The sequence below is a fragment of the Catharus ustulatus genome, assembly GCF_009819885.2.
Source record: "Catharus ustulatus isolate bCatUst1 chromosome Z unlocalized genomic scaffold, bCatUst1.pri.v2 scaffold_29_arrow_ctg1, whole genome shotgun sequence".
Lineage (NCBI taxonomy): Eukaryota > Metazoa > Chordata > Aves > Passeriformes > Turdidae > Catharus > Catharus ustulatus.
Genome location: NW_024879446.1, coordinates 1,778,313 through 1,796,081, shown reverse-complemented (window position 1 = coordinate 1,796,081; position 17,769 = coordinate 1,778,313). Strand labels below are relative to the sequence as shown.

General features: G+C 38.8%; 1 protein-coding gene across 3 annotated transcripts in view; it reads right to left on the bottom strand.

Moving 5' to 3' along the window:
* The window catches only part of MEGF10 (multiple EGF like domains 10), a 91,788-nt gene that overhangs the window by 40,877 nt on the left and 33,142 nt on the right, over positions 1-17,769 (bottom strand). For all 3 annotated transcript variants that reach the window (XM_033086606.1, XM_033086607.1, XM_033086608.1), the window contains exons 6-9: positions 7,674-7,920; positions 7,059-7,179; positions 5,116-5,252; positions 2,674-2,886 (exon numbers count right to left, since the gene is read on the bottom strand). In XM_033086606.1, the coding sequence (XP_032942497.1) occupies positions 2,674-2,886; positions 5,116-5,252; positions 7,059-7,179; positions 7,674-7,920 (718 nt within the window). The remainder of the gene's footprint in view (positions 1-2,673; positions 2,887-5,115; positions 5,253-7,058; positions 7,180-7,673; positions 7,921-17,769) is intronic.

Sequence of the window (17,769 nt, the reverse complement as noted above, 5' to 3'; positions counted from 1 at the left end):
GTTTTTAACCTGCTTCTGTCCTCTGGGCCACTCAAACAGATTGAAATCTCTCAAGTATAGCTATTTTTATGCTATACAAAGCATTTAATAAAGGCTGCTGGTACAACCAAGAGCAAGAAAAGGCTTGCCTTTCATCTCCAGGAGCTGCCATCAACCAGAAGCAGCAGCAAAATCCCTATAGCTTAGCCTACCCAAAATGCAAATAATGAATTGTTGCCAGAGCCGTTTTGATGCCATTTTTGTCAAACATAAAACTGCAACAAAAATCAAACAATGTGCATTTTTCAACTATGTAAGTGGAGAAGTATGTGAAGAAAATTGCTAAAAACATAATTGTATTCTGGTACTTATGTGAACTTTCTTTAGAGCAGTATTTTTTGGAGCTAAGCATTTGTTTTTAAATTAACCTTTAGTTCATTTCTGTACTGATTAATAACAACAACCAAGAGCTCTAAGCCTACCAACAGCTCCTCTTTAAGGATGTCTAAACCAGTGATCACATCCAGATGAAAACAGATTTCATGGTATTGAGGGCCCCCAAAACAGAACCCCAGACCTACAGACACATAAAGTTTATTCGCAGAAGGAGTTCCACCTCTTTTATTTTCATGCCCTGGGATTACTTTGCTGTGAAATGGATTAGTGCTAGGAAGATCCTCAGCATAGAGCCAGGCCAAGTAGTGCTTGTGGCAGGCAAGAGAAGGTTGAGGGTATTCCCTGACACGATTAAAGAGTTGCCTCGTGGCTGACTGACATCAAGAGTTGAGGACAACCAGACACAACTGGCTTCTAAAACAGCTCCCAAAAGCCTTGAGTGCCCGTAGGAGTTTTGCCTTCATTACCGGATTCTTGCTGTATATGGTGTTGGTCACTTCCTCACCCAAGGGGAAGGAACTCACATATATGTAAAATACACTTGCGAAGCAACGGAAATATTTGTTTTTCTCACATCACGACACTCTGGTAAATATGCTCCAGCACCTTCAGGGCTGTTGGATTTGTCATTTGTGGGGGGATGAATATCCAAAAAAAAGACCAACCAAATGCTGTTGTTTACTTGTGAACATTTGTGATCTGATTTGACCACTAGCTGTCTCTTCCAGTGGTATAAATGAAGGAACAGCTGTGTGGAACATGAATCATTAGTAATCCCTGTAATATTAGAAATGGTATACAGTGCAATGCATTCCTGTCAAACCAGCCTGCTGCAACAGTCTGCAGACAGATTTTCAGGGAAGTAACTAACTATAATTCATAACACAATAGTATATGGTGTGCTATCCTAATTTGAGAGTTGGACAGCCCTGCATTATAGTGCCATTCATTCCTGAACACACTGCCCGAATAATAAATTGCTTGATTTTACATCAAAACAACTGTGTATTTTTTTCAAGGTATTTCAGGAAAATGGGATGAGCAGAAGCACAAGTACACAACTGTAAAAGTATATAATTGGAAGGGGAAAATTATTTCGTTTGTTGCCACACAGTTTGTCAACAAAAGGTGTGGTGGACAACTATGACAAACCACAAAATAATTTTTCACAGAGAATTAACAGAGTAGCTATTTCCATGCATGGATTTAACATCACTGCTAAATTCTGACTACAGGTTTTATTTTGTCTGTGAGAAAACATGCATCTTATATTAATGTACAGCAGCATTCTACGTGACACTCAGCAGTTGCTGTAAATTCCCCTCACAGCTACTTTCAACATCAAAAATTTAGATTGTGCTCACAAACCTTCTCCAAGGTACTGCTATCAGTAATGCAATTAAGTGTAAGTGAATGTACAATGACCACAGTATCTAATCAGAAGAACTCCTTTGTAACAAGAGAAAGCTGTCCACAATTGTTCTCTAAATATGCTGGCTTGCCTCAACTGACATCTGACATCCAACATCCCTCCCTCACAGCTGAAACTCTGCCTCCAAATAACTGGTGTTTATATTTTCACAATACATTCAAATCCTGTCAAAATCCACAAAACCTCAAAAATAGGGCTCATCATTTCCTGAATAAGGAGAGACATGTAAAAGCTAAACTAATGGGAAAACTATTTTCATTTGATTACCAGGGATTGGATTTTACCCACTCACTTGAAGAAGCACTTAAGTGACAAAAATTGTACTTTTTAAACACAGATTTACAATATGTAAGGATTTTGGAATTTTGTATTAAATAGTCACCCACAGCAATTCTTATAAACAGAGAGAGAGTTGAGGGAGAGAAACATCCAAGCTTCTCATGTCCAACTCAGAAGACATTACACATCCATTGATTTCAATTTTTTCACCTACAGTAAACCAGAGTATTGTGAGAAACAGCTCATGTGCACTGACTTTATGCAGTGAAAAATATAATGATTTATTCTGGTGGCAAACATAGATAAAGGTCACGCTTTGTCTTAGTATTTATTTCATGGGTCAGAGACCAAACACAGCAGTGAATATTATGATCAAAAATGCTTGCAAGTAAAAAATCAAAGCATCTTTTGGGTTGGCGTTTTCTTTCTCATCGTGGTCAGGGAATATGAAATACAAGTCTGTAGTCGTTTCAGTTTGCATGAAAGTATTTGAACAATCAGGAAATACCTGAACCTTTTCATATTATATTTGGATTTCTGTGTATTGTTTAGGAAAAACAAAGCAGGGTACAGGGTGAAAAGCCTACCTCCAGGTGTTGGGCATGTGGCAGGGACACTTTTTATCACACTTGAGGCCATAAATTCCCTCAGGGCAGAGCCTGGTTTCACAATGCTGGCCGCTGTACCCTGGCTCACAGAGGCAGGCACCACTGATGTGGTAGCACTTTCCACCATTCACACACTGGCAGGTCTCTGCACATTGCAGCCCGTAGCTCCCCACTGGGCACTCATCCTGGCATCTGTGAGATTAAAAAAAAACACACCCCAATAAGCAAACACAAAATTGTTATATTTCCCAAAAATGGCAGCTTCTGGAGGTTTCAAGGAAATGTGGTTTATGAGGAATGTCTTCTACTGGTCAAAAATGCCACTTATATAAGAGCAAAAATCTGTGTAACTTGGAAAAACCTTCAGGAGATCAAAGCCATTCTTTTCATCTGATTTTTCTAACAGATGAAATTGAAAATCAGTAAAGATTTGAGTTTAACTCACATGGAGAAGTAGTGGTAATTTCTGTTACTGCTGAAGGACAATAAAACTTCAGAAAGATACTTCTTCACCAAACTTCTGTCATTCACAGAGTTTTGAGTACATAGACACTTTAGCCAATAGATTTATTTCCTTAATTTTTTATAGATGGAACACATGTTTAACCTAAAGATCAGTCTGTATCTTTACCATGACTACTAGCAAACAAAATTTCAGTATCCTGCTTCTCAAATTTGCAACTCATTACCTCATGATTTTCTGGATAACAATTCCATCTGGCTGTGTCTTATGAGTTTGATGTCTTCAGCTTTGTCTTTCCTGTATTCTGTTAAATTCTGAATGCCAGTCAAATTACAGAAAAAACACTACTTGATAATATAAAACATTATTAATGGGTTTATTTATTTATTTACTCTTGATCTGTTTTTCTTATAAATTTGGCTTTTTTGTTTTGGTAGGGCAGTGCAAAATGTAACAGAAATTAAAAGAGCTCTCTGACTGAAATAAAACGGGTAGACACATTAGTTTCATGCTTCTGCAGTATTTTTCTCCATCCATTGCTGATATCCAGAAATTTCAAGGTACATTTACCCATGTCCTAACTGAAGTCACCAATAAAATCCTCTTTTTTCCTGAGGTGTACCAAAATAATAGAGCTAACAGCATAACAGTAGAGCTAATTACCCTGTATCAATGTTTCCTGATGAAGTTATACAAATAAAGCTATGAAAGAATTTTCTTCAAATGGCAACCAGGATTCCCAGTCAAACTAGACAAAACTTAACCTTGATTTTTTAAATTTTATTTTTTTAATTTTACTTGCAAAAACCATCTCTTGGAGGTGGTGTGTATGCGCTACCTCAGAGAGTGCCTACACAGTTCTCTGACATGAAATAAGGACCACGACTACACCCTTGCCACTGACTCCTTCCTGCCCTTGGAACAGTCTTTAAAAATGGAAGAACTGAAAATACAGCATCTTTTGTAGGAAAAGAGGGACGCTCAAATTTGCAAAAATGATTAAAATGCTGCAAACTCTAAGGCATTTCAGATGAAAGTCACTTAAATTATTACAATATGAAAAATTTAATTACTTTCAGAAACACCAGTGCAAGAGTAGTGTCTGCACACAGTGTGTAGTGTGTGGTTCCTCCTCTGATTTTCCCTGGAGCCCCTATCTATGTCTGCCTAAATGCATCTACCACCTTTTGCACTCTTTCTTCACAGACACAAATATAACTTTGGCATGCAAATGCCTCTGGATTAATAATTTCTCTTCTTCTTGTGGTCTTTTTCCACATTATGTCTGGCAGAGTACTTCCCATGTCCTGTGAACACTGGTTACAATACCCACAGCTGCTGGAAGAGATCCCCTGTACTGACCCAAGGCTGCTGCAGATGCCTGTAAATGAGTTGTGTGCTGCTTAAAATATGTGCAGGAAAATGTTCTTTCATTGCTTTCCACTGCCTTCAAAAGTGATGTCTCACTCTACTATCTTTCCAATCTGACTTATAGCCATCAGAAAATGAAATGTTTCATTTCATTTGAGAGGAGCATTTTTAGGAGACAACTTGTCAGCCTGCAGCCTTTGAAGAGGGATTGAACAAGCCTCCCCTGCTGCTGTGAGTGCCAGACATCTGCAGAAACCCACGAGCCTCCCTGCTCATCCCTCCACCACAACTCAGGCTGCATTCTTCTGCAACACACTCCAAGGGAGGGAGACTCACAAGAAGTGCCAGAGCACAGCAGGAAAACAGTGACACCCAGCAGATCCTTCACATGAAGTGTTCTTTGACATGGACTTTCAACTTGCAACCCAGCATCAGCTGAGTAACACGGCAAACATTTCATCATCAAAATCAGCACTTTTGATCATATTTCAGATACTTCCATGGCTCTTTCTACCAGTTTCTAAAGTTCCCTTGTTGTAGCATAGCTCTCCAGGCTCAGCAGCCTGGCAGGAATGGGTTTTCCTTACCGTTCCCCTGTGTAGCCTGGGCTGCAGTGGCAGTGACCTGTCGCTGAGTCGCAGGTGCCTCCGTTGTGGCACTGGCACTCCTGGGAGCAGTTCTTCCCATAACGACCCTCAGGACAAGGCTGACCACAGACCATGCCCTGTGAGTGCAGAAGAGAAATCTTAGAGCTGGGACCGCAGTTTGAATGGACAAGGAAGAAATGAGGGAAAATCAAGGAGATCCTGTATTAGCCTCCCAGTGCTGATCTTGGAAATGCCAGACCCTTCTCCAGCTTTAAAAATTTGGGCATGTTCCAGCACTAGAGGAATAATCCAGGATTTCTATGCTGGAAGTAAAAGTTCTCTCTAAGCACCTGTGAAAACACATATAAGACTAACTGATGTCAAGTTCTTCCCAATTTATTTACCGGGGTAGTACATATCAATAGACTCCAGAATGCCGTCCAGGGAATAGAGGTGCAAGAATCAGCAGCTGCTCTAATGCCCCAATTATTCTACTTTGTGTTAAGTTGGGGTTTTTCTTCTGATGAATGAAAAAGTTGTTTGCAATTTCACTTAAAGCAGTATATCCTAATACCTTAAGCAGCATGATTGCTCCTTTCAACGGGTTTTGAATTTCTGCACTGCCTTTTATATCCTTGGAATTAATCACACCTGGGTGGTGAGGGAAATATCAGAACCTAAGGCTTTTAAGAAGCCATTTCAAGAAAAAGGTATTTACAGGCATTTTATCAGACAAAAGACATCCAGGTATTTCATCTAATACAAGAGATTGCAGAATTTGCACTTTAAACCTTCCTTACAGGAAAAGTGAAAGAAAAAAAGGTTATGCTGACAAAATAGTGTTTCATGGAACTGAAAATTCTACAAAAGTTCTAAAATTAAAAGTTAAATAATTACTTGAAATGGAAAATTAGTCAAAGGTCTAAATAGTCATGTATTAGTTAACACACATATTAGTATAAAATTTTTCTCAGTGCTTCATGTGCTATATCTCATTTTTAGTAGCTGTGTTCAGGCAGATAAAGGGAGTCAAGAATTTATGCAAATATTTGTATTCCATGACCAATAATTTTGCTCTTCTAGCATGAAATGCAATAAAAAGTAAAAATGGCTATATTCCAAGCTAGGAAGTCAGGTGTGCTACTCAAACTCACAACCAGAGATTGTATTTTATAGCATGCTCTCTAGTCAGTGAAAATCTGGCCTCTGTCACAGATTATTCTCAGTATAATATCATCACAAGGTAATTAAACAATCAGTAAATGTGAATCTTCACACAAAATAAACATTTAAATGGAAAATATTATCAATATTATCAGCAAATGTATTTAAAGAATTTTTATTTGGGCCTTGATCACCTTACAACTGCACTATTTGTCAACTCAGAGCAGGGAGCCTGATAGCAAGGGAAGGCAATTTGCAGCTTCAAGGTCAGGTTTTCCTTCCCTACCCTTTCATAAAAGGGAAAGAAGCCTAAAGATAATGTCAAAGATCTGACATCCCATCTCCTCCCCAACAGTGAACACACTATCCAAAGGTTTGGGTTTTTTCCATGAATACTGGGCATACAAAAATGGGCACAAACCCCACAATTAATAAACACAATGTGTCATCCCCCTACAACATCAACTTACACAGAGAAATCAATGTCTTCCAGGTAGGATCTAAAGGATATTGCCTTGTCTGAGCACAACTCATGTCTTTTGCTTCCCAGAATCTGGGAAGCTAAAAAGGCAGTGCAGAATTGGAGCATTTTCAGTAACAGATGGTTTTGCAAGCATTTTATTTCAGTCCCTTATGCTAAAATATGTTTCTCATTACTCCTGGCTACAAGCAGACCACATTTGCTATCCTCATTTGCTACCCCTTTTATCTTTGCTGTCGAGATGCACAAATATGGAAGTTTTGGGGGGGTTGTGAGGGTTTCAGAGCGTGTTTTTTACCATCCATCCTGGCGGGCAGGAGCATTCCCCGGTGATGTGGTGACAGACGCCTCCGTTCTGGCACGGGCACCTCTCCTCGCACTGTGGGCCATGCTTCCCGGGGGGACACAGGTCCTCACAGCTGTGCACAGGGTGGGGATAGCACAGACACCCATTACCACAGCCCCAGCTTTGTTTTCAGTGCCATCATCATCAGCTCTCCAAGTCATAAGCGTGGAGCACAGAGCACAGAGTGTTGGGCGCTGCATACCGTGCAGCATCCACACGATGGATATAAGGAAACAGACGTGGCACTCTAGGCACTCCTTCCCAACACATCTCTTTATACACAGTTTGGCATTCATTTACAGCTGCTGACACAGCTCTGGAATGACCAAGGCCAAATGTCATTTCCCAAACCTGTGGCCAGACTGTGATGGCCACGAAGAACCCTCTGCTGCTCTTTTCTGTGTGCTTTTACCCATCTGGGTCAAGTTTTTTTTTCTCTTGGTTGCACATCTGAATGCACCCTACAACATGAGCTTGCCCCAACCTGCTTGCTCATAATAGAAGTTTATCTAAACTCTCCAGATCTCACATCCCTCCCACCACTCTGAAAAACAACACACTGCTTACAAGGCACCGGTGTATCCAGGGGGACACCTGCACTCGCCAGTGACGTGGTCACAGGTGGCTCTGTTCTGGCACTGGCATTTCTGGTGGCAGTCATTGCCGTAAGAGCCAGGGTCGCAGCGCTCCTCACAGCGCCAGCCCTTGAAGCCCGCGGAGCAGTGGCAGGCCCCGGTGATGGGGTTGCACAGGGCCCCGTTCTTGCACTGGCAGCGGCTGCTGCAGTGGGGTCCCCAGTGGTCGCTGTCGCATGCTGGATGGGCAGAGGCAGAAAAGTGCGTTTAGTGTGTGGTTTTAGAGCGATTTTTATGGTTACAGCAGTGGAGGTGCTGCAAGTCAGTTGTGCAACAACAAGAAAGACGTTATGGAATGGGAATAATTATTCCTCCTTGGTCCTTAGGGATTGTGGTAGGCAGATCAGACTTATGCGATTCATGCAGTTGATTCTTCTGGAGCAGAGCCAGCATTATAAAACATGAGGCTGAGATCTAAATGCAAGTTTGAATCTCTTAATTCTCAAAACTCTTCACTATGACTCTCCACCATCAAACCATGAGCTTCCCTTTACATAAGCAAGTCTTGCTAACTTAAAAAAACAGTTTAAATCCAGCAACAACTCTCTGAATCACACAAGGAAGTTGTAAAGCTGGCTCAGTGTGGACCTATGATTTTGGGTAAATTAAAGAATTCCTACTTGTTCATGTAATTGCAAATGCTTCCTTTGCAATCTTGCAATATCCTGATAGGACAAAAGAAAACACAAGAAGCACTTCACCAAGCAATAGGAAATTAACAACTACATCACTAAACTTCATCTGGATGTTACAAATTTGGTTATCCAATGTGTCTTTAGAATCATTCAAATCCATCTTTTCTTCTCTGCCCCAATGCATCCCATTAAAGCCCTATAAGTAAATCATTCAAAGGATATTACAGCATCAAAAGAAGAGCTTAATGTTAAGGAAGAAATTTTATCCTAAAAACCACAGGCATTCTGCAAAGACCCAGAAGATTAGGGTCACCTGGAGTTCAACAGGAGTGTATGGTCAAATGATCTGATCTTATTTTTATGTTCTGTTGATAACTGCAGCACAATGGGCAAGCCTCAATTGCAGCAACTGTAAGCCCAGGCTCTCCACTTGGAGACTGACAACCATTGTTCTCCCAGTCTTCTCCTGGGGCAAAAAAGCCAGGCAGAGAACAGGCACACTTTCCTAGACTAATGCAAAGTAATTCAAGAATGCTCCTCAGGGTAGGAATTATTCAGCTGTAAGAACTGTTCACCCAGGCTACACAAACAAAAAGGCATTAGGGTCTTTTCAAGAATCTACTCCTTAAGGTTGTTTTGTTGGTTTTTTTTTTTTTTTCCCCAGGACAGTCACTAGAACTTGCATCCATGAATGGAGATATTATAAGCACTTACACACAATGAAATAGAGAGAGCAGAAAGTAGCGTTATGTATTACAAAGACCCAGCAATGCTGCTGGGTTGTAAGTATAACTGTGTATCTTATTATTGGCCTGTCTCTTTAAAGAAGTATAGGCTTTGTTGTGGACAAACAGGTCTACAACAGTTTTGTAAGGCAATGCTGCCTATAGCACACTGCATCTCTCAAACTGCCTTTTGCATAACAACTTCCAACATTTTCAACATGTCTGCATAGAGTAGAATGTGTAATCCTCCTGCTCAACTGGAAACTAGCTATTTTGGGATATAAAACATACATGTATGGCTGTCAAGATGCCTGAGACAGTCACGTGTTCTGTCATGACAGAGCAGAAACCCCTAATTTTTAAAATTTTCTTTTTAATTAACACATTAGTCTGCATTCAGATGAAAGCCTGCTTTCTTTCAGACAAAATTTCAATTTATTCCATTCCTCATGGAAATACAAATTAAAAAATCAAACAATTAATAATAATTAAAAAAAAAAACCCAAAACCAAAAAAGCCCTGTCCAGATATGTCTGATAAACAGAAGAATTCAGACTTATTGCCACACCACAACTGTTCTAGTGCAGAGCTCATGCAAGGACGGAGGCAGCCAGAACATGCCTTTGCAACAAAGATGGGACTGTCAAGAGAAGATTTATTCTTGGTTGGTTGGTGAGAGCTTGTGTTCTTTTACCAGCTGCTGGGAAGGGGGTATTTGGCGCAGCCAGGAACATTCCTGCAGCTTCCTGAAGACCCAGTGCAACAAACAAGCATCTGCCACTGCTCCCAGCACCCAGCCTCACTTGGGAAGGATGCACTGCCCAGTGCATAACCATTAATTAGTTTCCTGGCAAGACCTTATCATTATGTTTGCAGGAAATCATTGAAATAAAAGTACATCCAATGGGTGGAAATAGGATTCCCAGCCTCAGTACCATTCTCCTGGCAACGACCAGGTGAATTGACTTTCAATCTGTCATTATATTTCAGTGGTGGCTGCAGCACAGTGCAGTTTTGCCAAACCCTTCACACAAGGTCTGTCACCAGCCTTCCATCCACCTGTGACTTATGGGCAGAACTGTGGAGAAATGTGCAGGATTAAGGGGAATAAATAATAATAATGAGTAAGATGGATAAATCATGTATTTTACCTCTACAACCCCTGACTGATCATCAATAATATTCTCTCTAGGAAATCAGAATTATTTGTCAGAAACTGATGCTCAGTTTACTACTAGAAAAGAAGAAGGCAAAGGGTAGAAATGTTTCCTGTGGTGAGTCTGGAGCTTAAACTTGCCAGTTATTACCTCAGTCTATTTCTAGGATTCAAACACTGAGAAAGCTGGGCTGGAAGTCACACACATCTGTTAATTTGGTGGAATGGGATAGCCTTGGACTTAATGGCTATTGCCAGGTTACGTCAGCTGGAGAGCTGTGCTGCTGCACCCAGGTAACAGGTACACATGCACAGGGCACATACCAAAAGCAGGCACCTGCAAAATCCCCATACACCAATTTTCTGAACAGATACAGAGCTGTGATACCATCACTCTCAGCACAAGGGAAAAGGGGAGCAACGCCTAGAGACAAGGTAATGTTCAGAATGGTTTCAGCACAAAGACGGTGCACGTCAGCCCCAATCACTCCTCCAAAGTCTGAACCACTCAGAGGTGCAAAACCCTGCCAGTAAACCAGTACTTTCTGTATTATTCTGTATTATTTTCTGTATCTTACAGAGCTGTCTTACAGTGAACAGCCTCTTTACAAAAGGCCCTCTTTGCCTTTCACATGTTATATTCGCCCTCAGGTTTTTTTATATTTTGAACAGAATTAGTCTCCCTGTCAGCTTTTGTGTCAAATTCATAGGGACTATTCTGCCTTCATCTTATGCTGTAGAGGAAAAAATACACATAAACACCACTTTTAAACTGTAGTATTAATGTCACATCTCCTTATAATTTTTTCCTTTTATTATTCATCTGGGAATATCTTTTTTGTCACCACTGTATGCACCGTGCACATAACACAATGCCACAGACGCAGGAAGGAGAACTTTGCCCTCTAATTTGCTTTGTTGAGCAACAGGAATTCACCTTTGGAATAAGAGCACTGCATTGCATAAATTCTATTTAACATGAGCACTACGGTAAGACTCTCTTAAGGCTATGCAGGTCCGTCATGATAAAAATTCTTGCTGACACTGAGGACCAAGTAACTCCAGGGAGCAGCTTAGGGATTCAATGGTAAAAAAGAATCTTTGAAAAGAAACTGAAACCTGTGGTGGAAACTGCTACCAATTTGGGGCCTTTTATAGCATCTTTGAGGATGTAAAGTTCTCCTGTATAACATATGATTTCCCTGTAAAATAACGGTAATGAACATTGTTATTGTGTTGGGCTAAATGTGGTTTTATGCAAATGGTTTTTGTGATTTACAAGCTGTGGTGGTGGGAGCCCTGAAATTTTAGGCTTTTTAAAATTATTTTTTCAAACAATCTGGAACACATGTGTAGAATCTTCATAAACTCTTCATAAACAAAACCCACTTTTAACTAAATATGGTCACATGCTTGTAAGGTTTTTCCTGCCTTTTTGCAATGTTGATTTCATTAAAGGGTAACAAAAAAAAGGTGCAAACAGGTCTCAGTTTGCTCCTGATAAAACCACGTTGATCACCTAAAATTCTGTACTTGTCTTCAGGTTGGCCTTTAATAAGAAACATATAATAATTAGTAAGAAATAATAAGAAACAAGTAAGGCTATCAGATCAAGCCAAAGAACAGTTCAGAGGAAAAAAACCCTTATAAACTCTACCTTTTAACTATGCCACAATTTCCTTTATAACTTCATACTCAAGCCAGACAATTGATTGCAATGCTATTTTTAAAGGTCATTTCTTTTTGTGCCATTGGGGAGGGAGAAGAACTACAGCAAAACTAAGATTTACAGTCCTTGCTGTCAGTTTCTTGCAGGTGTCTCATACGTAGCTCCAAGACAACTACACAAGATTTCAGTCTATCTTACCCATCTTTCTGCAAAACACACAGCAGTGTGTTCCTGGAAATACATACCACCGTTTGAAAACAGAGGAGATTCTTATCACTTCATTAGGCTTATGTATTTTTATGTTCTTCTAGAAAAACTGAAAACAACATTCCCTACCACAGACAGCAGGGAGCAAATACTCCCTCCCTTGGAATGCAATATTGCGAAGTACAAATTTAAAGTAACCTAACACTGGAAAATATACATATTCCTATCTCTCTGCCCTAAAAACTCCTAACATAGTTTGCTCAAAAAGTTTCAAGCAACTATAGCCTTTAGTAAGTCAAAGGTAATTCCCCTTGCTTCAGCATGTAAAACAAACTGAAGCTGCCCCCATAGCTTCATTTTCCCTTCCCTTCCCTTCCCCCTTGGCAGTGCAAGTAAAAAAAGGACAATATTGAGAAAATTCTGATTTATCCAAAGGGATATTCCACTGACAGTCTTGTTTCTAGAAACAAGATGGCTAAACCTTAGACATGCCTCAAGTGACTTCCAAGAGTAAAGAGAAGGGAAATCCATCGATTTTCTAAGTAAAAAAAAATGACAAAAATATGAATGTTATCACTAATCTACATTCGCATCGCCCCTACGGGAAAGTTTAGAGAGTGTTCTTGCTATTTACATCTACAGATTTAAATGGATTGTACTTGTTTCCCTCAGGATATTCTGCAGAATAGAAACAGAAAATAATTCTCCCGACTGCAATTTAAGCCATATTAAAAGTAAATTCCTGCTTTTGAAAGCTATAAATACTTAAAAGTGTGTTTTAAATTTGACAAGATGCATTAAGCCCAAAGAGACAACAGGCTGCCTGTCAGCCTGGACAGCAGATGTGGAACATGGCAAACAGAAACTTTAGAGATGAGTCAAAAAAGCTAGGAAACAAAGTCTTTCAGCTACTCTGAAAACTAGAATAAAAACATCCTGCAGAAAATCTTCAAAGCATTATTGAATAAAACCATGGATTATTCTCCATGTAATTTTTTTTTTATTTTGCTCTGTTCTAGTCATCTCAAAATGCTATGAAAATGGCACATGCATATTAAAAAAACATTTTTTTTTCCTTCAGATAATCACTCATAATAATTATAAAATACCAATGTCTTCTAGTAAAAGACCTACTTTACCTACATCCCAGACACAAAAATGCATGGAATTTTTTTTTTTTTCCAGAATGCTATTTCTATTGGATCTGGAATTTTCTTTCAGTCTTTTGTTTCTATCTGATTGCATTTGTTATACTGTAGGCCTTTTACCCTGTGGCGTATTTTTCATTGTTACTTTTTGTTTTGTGTATAAGAAAGGATTTTTTATTCAAAATGCTAAGCTTAAGCTTAATTCAGGGGTTTTTCTTGTTTACTTTATAAAAGCCTTTTGAGCCGTGAAGTGGAAGAACAATGAAAATGTGTTTTTCAGATCTTATGAAAGACTGGAACTATATGTCTTTCACACGCCACGAATTTCCAAGATTCTTTAAAGTGCTTCGGACAGCAGAACACAAGGATGGATAATTGATAAAGAAAACACACACAGATAGTTTTTGGTGTTCATTTTATCATGTTACTGAGATAAAACCTGTTAAAAATAATTATTATTACAGCAAAAATTTTAAGAACCTGCTTGTACTACATCCTGTGTGTCACTCTGATTTTGCACAGACATTCTTGTAGAACCGTAAGTTAGTTTTTTTACAGTTTTTTTTCAAAGACTTGGGTTTTTTTAATTAGCCACAAATGGTATCCTTCACATCCTTAAAAATCTACTAAGTGAGCCACTGAAAGTATATAAGCCCGCCAATATACATACCAGATTGAAATGAAATCAGCACTAAAAATACTTATGCACTGTTACTAGGAAAAAAAAAAAAACCAAACCCACAGACCTTAGTCAAAAAATCAGCTTAGGCAAACAGTACAAATTACTGGGTTTCCAAAATGGTGAAAAGCAGAAACGAAAAGCTTCTTTGGTCCAGAAAATATTTACAAAGCAATAAAACTATCACCATTTACTGGAATGCCTTCCTTTAAGTAAATCTCAACATAAGTACATTTAATAACTCTGTTTTGTAGAAAATAATTTTTTTGTTTCTACTTTTGCTTAAAGACTGATACTGTAATTAAGCAAAATTCTGAAGCATGACCATAAAATCTATTAACTTGCCTAGGACTTCCAAACTAAAATGGCTCATAGCAGAAGAAATATAATAAACATAAGAGTATTATTATTTCAAATGCATAGTTGTACTGAACCTCAAGACAAGCAGAGGAGCTATGTAGCCCTGGAAATTTTGATGTTACCTACCACAGTGACACTGTGGTGACTGTTAAAAGTAAAGGTGATGGCAATTTCCATTAATATTTGTTTTTCCTATTTGCACATGATCTGACTTGCTGGTGATTTAATTTCTCAACTCAAAGATATTCAGCCTCGTTAGAGGGGAAAATTAAGTGTTCAGCTGGAAAAACTGAGGCAAAGTCAGTCAGGGAAGTTACAGCAGCAATAATCACACACAAATTATAGGTAGTGAACATAGGGAAGACATTAAATACAAACAGGTTAAATGTAAGATTGTTTATGACCTGCTGGCACTTTTGTTTGGGAGCTGGGCTGGGGGCAGTTCTGCATGTCATGAATAAGCTATTTCTCTACATTTTCCATACAAGTTATTAGCTCTCCGCCAGGATAACTCTGCAGTTTTGCCTGTGTGTTTACCAGCTCTCCTGTTCTGGGAACCAAGTCCTCGTAATGCAAGGATGTGGTTAAAACCAGAATTTATTTCTGCAGCCTGCTGGATGGCCTGGAAAACTCAGGGATGAGCTAACTCCCCAAGCATATCTTGCAAGCTGCACTAGTCAAAAATGTTCTTGACAAAGAAAAAAGGAAAGCAATGCCCTGACCCAAAAAAATCCCTCAGTTTAGGACACTGTGCCATCAAAGTGTGCAAGGTGGTTCCAGGCAGGTACCACTGAGGTTGTCTCACTTGTGGTGCAGTGGAAAAATCACACATCCACCTCTGCAGAGTTAAAGGAAATCAAGAGCTGTGCTGGGAAACTGGCACTGCCTGTGGCTCACATGAGTGTCTCACACACATCCATGCCAAGGGATCCAGTCTTTGCCATGGCCTTCATCTGCCAAGTCCCATGAAGAAAACAGTGAGATTTTCATGGAATTTGTGAACTTTACAGAACACCCATGGCTGCAAAGGAAATCTGATAGTAGCAGAGCTACTGTAGTTTAGAAGTTACTTTAATAAGCCCATTTAAAGGTAAACGTTTCTCTGAGGTGCCAGCCTTAAACCTGCAGCTTAATGTATTAACAAAAAATCCAATTTTCTTCTCATGCTTTACAAAACCTTGCAGACAAATTATGTCCTCATGCCACTTTTTCTACTCCCATGACTTCAGACTATAGTTCCAATAAAGCTCTACTAATCACCAACAGAATCAAATTACAAATTAAAACCCAGTGACTGAAACAAATCTCATGATTGCTTCAGCACAATAAGAATGAAAGAATCCTACTCCCATTTTCACAAATGATCCTACCCATGCTTTGGTTAAACCAAGGACATGCCATTTCCTTTTTTGCTTTACCACACAGGCCAGCTGCAGCGGGGGCGGGGGCAGAAATCACAAGGCTATAACCACTTCAAACAAGTCAGTGTAATATTGATTTTTGACTCTGCTCCAGCTTATCCAGAAAGTGTCCTATTGATTTTGAAGGAATTATCTGCAGACTGCTAGGCATGAAAAGAAAAACAAAGTATATTATCTATTATAAATATAAATATGATTATATATAAATAGTATAAATAATTTATATATATGATATATAAATAATATATATTTATATATAATATATAAGTATATAAATAATATATAATATAATAATATATAGATACTATATAATAATATCTATAATATATATAAATAAATAATATTTATAGAGTAGTGTTACAGTGAGCAGAAAATGGGCAGAAAACATAAATTACAAATGTATAACACGATTTGATAATCTCCACATGTACACAGACAATTATTAGTACATGTAGCAACTTCTACAGAAGACTAATCTATTCTGAAAGTATAGTCAAAAGCACTCTTAAAAACAACTGACACATGCCAGTTAAAAAATTGGTAAAACAATAATGTAGTTTGTGAGGAAAAAGTTGTCAGTTTGTTTGCTCTTCAATAAAATCTATTTGTTTAACCTATATTTAGCACTTTTGTTAATACTGCACTTATCCCTAGCCCAGAAATGCCCAACTTATATTCCAGGAATTCACAAGTATTTCTTCAAAGGGGAGCTAGCTGACAACTTACGGACTGTGCTGATTGACTTGCTTCACTCACTCAACACCTCTGTCCACTGCCCTGTCCTGACTATTCTGTTCAGTCAATAAATCTTCATTAGAATAAATTGTTTCACATGACTGTCATCTTTCCCACTAGAATAAAAGTGAGTGATCTCTTGATCCAAATTTTCTCTCAGATATATCTACATTATCATCACCTTCTTGATCTACCTCACACTGACCTTCACTGCAAGCAAAAATTGCCTAATACACGCTATTTCCTCTAAATAAAGAGAAAATACCTGAAGAAAAATTACACCTTGTGCAGGAAATCCTCCCTAAGGAAACATTATTTAATTAACAAAACTCCCAGGCCACCACTCTGGTTTTCCTTGCTGAAGAATAGATCCAATCCTGTTTTCTGCTCAGCTGTGATGTAATTTTTTCAGAAAGGCAGAGGATGTGGTGGGGAGCAAAGTTATGGTCTGGATTAGATTTGAGCCCTTGAAAAAGACAAGCTCAGCACTCTGGTCAAACCTTAGGCCTCCTCTCCCTAAATTGAGAGAAGCCACTGACCTAAACAACTCAGGAACTGGTCATAGTAATAAGGAGGTAATACGTGCTACAAAAGGAAATGGGAGTCGCCCAAAAAATTTATTCCCTCCTGAGAAACAACAGATAAAAATCAGTCTGGGGGGTTGGCATATGGACAGATGCTGCAATAGGACTATATCTGTTCTCAGATACTTCCAGATAAAATTCCTTTGTAAGGAGAAAAAACAATTCCAGTACAGATATAACAGCAATTTGGAAGAAAATGTTTAGTTCTGCAGTTTTACAAAATGTTTTGTCCCTAGGTAGAACACTTCCTTCCAATATGTGTGGGTCCATGAAAATGAACAGATGATTACATCTGGAAGCTGGTCTAATACTTCAGCCTGTGAGGATATCTCCTTTTCAGTCAGGGCATTTTATCTGGTCATCAGTAGCCATAAAATCCCTGAACCTTTGCCTTACAAAAACACTAGTCTGTCTTTCAAATAAGGTTCCGCCATTCGTTTAAGTAATGAAAATGTTTATTTGATCTGTAATAACGTAGGGAAAAATGCATATATTCCTACTGAATTCATAACTTCCTAAATAGAAAAAATATTTTAAAACCACATATCTTAATTTTGTATCACTGTACCTTTCTGTTACTAAAACCAAGTTGGGGATCATGCAGAAAATACAACTAAAGGCAAAATATCAAAATCTTTTACATAGGGCAAGCAACAAGAAAGCTCAGAAAGCCAAACGCCTTTCACTTACTATATTTTCAACACTATCC